General features: G+C 34.2%; 1 protein-coding gene across 1 annotated transcript; it reads right to left on the bottom strand.

The window, feature by feature from the left end:
* LOC114399651 (probable pectinesterase 8) lies at positions 1–2,491 on the bottom strand. The gene is made up of 5 exons (XM_028361859.1): positions 2,072–2,491; positions 1,526–1,697; positions 1,220–1,426; positions 635–894; positions 1–343 (listed from the first exon to the last, which is right to left on the bottom strand). Exons 1-5 carry the CDS (start codon positions 2,464–2,466, stop codon positions 190–192), a joined length of 1,188 nt encoding a protein of 395 aa, XP_028217660.1. The 5' UTR covers positions 2,467–2,491; the 3' UTR covers positions 1–189.

Genomic DNA, 2,491 nt, shown 5'->3' with positions numbered 1-2,491 from the left:
GAAAGATATAAAGGATTTATAATAAATTACAACTCTTGATAATTTGTCACTTTAAAGTATACACAATTCAATGAATTATGTCTATAATCTATTTTCCCCATTTGTTTATTTTGTGTACTTATTTCCCATTTGTATGAATGGAAAAGGAATTAACAAATAGGAAATGGATTCAGGTATGCGAAGCTAAGCTTATTTGGAAGTTTCCAACCATTGGTCGCCATCAATAAAACTTGTGTTGAGGAATGCCAAAGCTTGTGTTTCATTTAATTTCTGTACATAAGGTGCCCTGAAGTTCGTATTAGCCCCAGGCCCCGAGCAATTGTATTCTCCATAGAAGATAGTCCTGCATGCATGCGTTAAATTAATATGGATATATAGTCAGCAAAAGTATATGCAAATTGCAACTAAATTCGTTCTTCTTGTTTGATCATATAACTAGTACGTATGCAAAAGATAAGATAAACGTAAAAATAAGCAACCCCAGTTCAATATTTTTAGAGCAAATTATACTTTTTTTAGAGATGTTTAATTTGCATTACCCCTTTTTATAATTTTAAAATATACTCTCTTTCTTTAAGTGATAAATAAGTGTTTTAACTTGATCTAGGGAATAATAATTTATTTATACACTCACTGATCTCTTGAAGGGTCGTTGAAATCATTCCAACCTTCAGGGGCAATGATATCTGACATTATTGAGAAGGCAAAAACAACACGAGAGTAAGGTCTCCATGCCCGACCCAACCATATCCTGCCGTTTCCTCCTATTGTACTGTTCACAAATGCAAATCCTGTGTTTTCATCCCCTGAAACTCTACCATGAGCTGTAACTGCACCATTTATGCTCTTTTGTCCCGCAGGTACCGGGTTCGCTATAGACACTATTTCACAATTCTGTACACAACACCATTTTCATGTTAATCATAATTTTATGAGTATGTGTAAAGTGAATCAAACAATTTTGGTATAACAGTATGTGTAAATTTTACATCTTCTCTTATATAATTTAACTCACTTTTAACATATGCAATGCTGCAACTTACGAGAGAAAATACCACATTGAGAGTGTAAAATAATTTTAAACTGCATTCAATTATAAATTATTTATTGATAATGTAAAAGTGTTTATACGCATGACAATTAAAGTCTTAAATCATAAAGCAAAAACTCATGAAATGAAATTATTATGATAGGTGACTATTAATTGAGTTAAAGATACCTCGTAGAGTGACCTTGCATTGCCGAATATAAAGTCAATGGAGCCTTGGATGTAGCAATCTTTGAAGTAATGACGACCCTTATCATCATGAAGGGTGTCTTGGGCTCCGAAGAATCCACAACCCCTAAATTCAGATTGATCTCCCGATACTCTAATAGCTACTGCTTGTGCCCCTACGGCCCCAGGACTGGGCATTGGCGCTAAATTCTATTTCATGTACAAAGTTTTTAGTGTTAGTGTTAGTGTCAGTGTTATTGTAACATTTATATTTTCTTTCTGCTAGACATACAAATAAAAATTATTCACCATGAAGCTTATGTTCTTAGCAATGAAATTGGAGCCGAAAACTTGTACAGAGCCACTATAAAATGTTCCATTCGCGGACAATGCGGTATCATTCCATGCAATTGCAGTTGACGTGTAGCCTTGTCCTTGAAATGTAATGTTGGGTTTGGTTTTAGGCACCAACACCTTCTCACTGTCCAAAATAAATGACATGATATGATCGATGTGATTGAGGTTATCTTAGAAAAACAACTATTTCTTGAGTAAATTATCTATGCTCTCACAGTATAGAGTTATTATATTATAGTATAATCACAAACCGTTATTATATAATAATTTTATTGACCTTTACCATAACTATACCAATAATAATTTTTTATTGACTAACAGTCTTTAGGATTCATTAAACTTTTCTTTTATCAAACTTTTTCAGAGAGTTGTAGAAAATCAAGTTATTTTTCCTTTAAAAAAGTTGCCAAACATGTGTCGGCTGATTCAAGTCCAATGAAACAAAACAACGAAAGCTTAAAAGGAGGTTTGTTTGATGAATGATGAAGACCAACTTACTAGTACATGCCACTGTTTATCCATATTATGGTTCTTTTGACACTAAAATCCGGAACTGCATTCACGGCCGCTTGTACTGTTGTGAAATTACAACACCCTTTTCGATCAACACAAAGATAGGAAGTGGTATTGGTATTTGGAGGTGGAATTCCCGGTGGAAAATCATCACAAATAGAATCGGTATTGCCACTGTCAGGGTGTTTCTTGTGATGATGGTCTCTCCAGAAGTTCCAAGTTAAAGGTTTTGCCAAGTATGCAGATGATGGTGACAAGGTTGTGAGACTAAAATATGTGAAGTTATTGAGAAACTGTGGAATTGGATTTATCAGATTCAAAGATGCAAAAACTGCGGCCAAGGCAACCAAAAGAGATAAGAGGTTGCTTTGGAGACTCATTTTCTGATTTTAGAATGTAGGAGAG

The sequence above is a fragment of the Glycine soja genome, chromosome 19 (assembly GCF_004193775.1).
Source record: "Glycine soja cultivar W05 chromosome 19, ASM419377v2, whole genome shotgun sequence".
NCBI lineage: Eukaryota > Viridiplantae > Streptophyta > Magnoliopsida > Fabales > Fabaceae > Glycine > Glycine soja.
Note: the sequence above shows the minus strand (reverse complement) of the source record. Positions and strands in the feature narration are given on the sequence as shown.

What these genes read in the sequence shown, in the direction of transcription:
- LOC114399651 (XM_028361859.1), bottom strand. Translation starts at nt 2,466, where the DNA reads ATGAGTCTCCAAAGCAACCTCTTATCTCTTTTGGTTGCCTTGGCCGCA. An exon ending in ATAAACAGTGGCATGTACTA is followed by an intron (nt 1,698 to 2,071) that starts GTAAGTTGGTCT and finishes TATTTTGGACAG; the next exon opens with TGAGAAGGTGTTGGTGCCTA. An exon ending in ATGCAAGGTCACTCTACGAG is followed by an intron (nt 895 to 1,219) that starts GTATCTTTAACT and finishes TGTTGTGTACAG; the next exon opens with AATTGTGAAATAGTGTCTAT.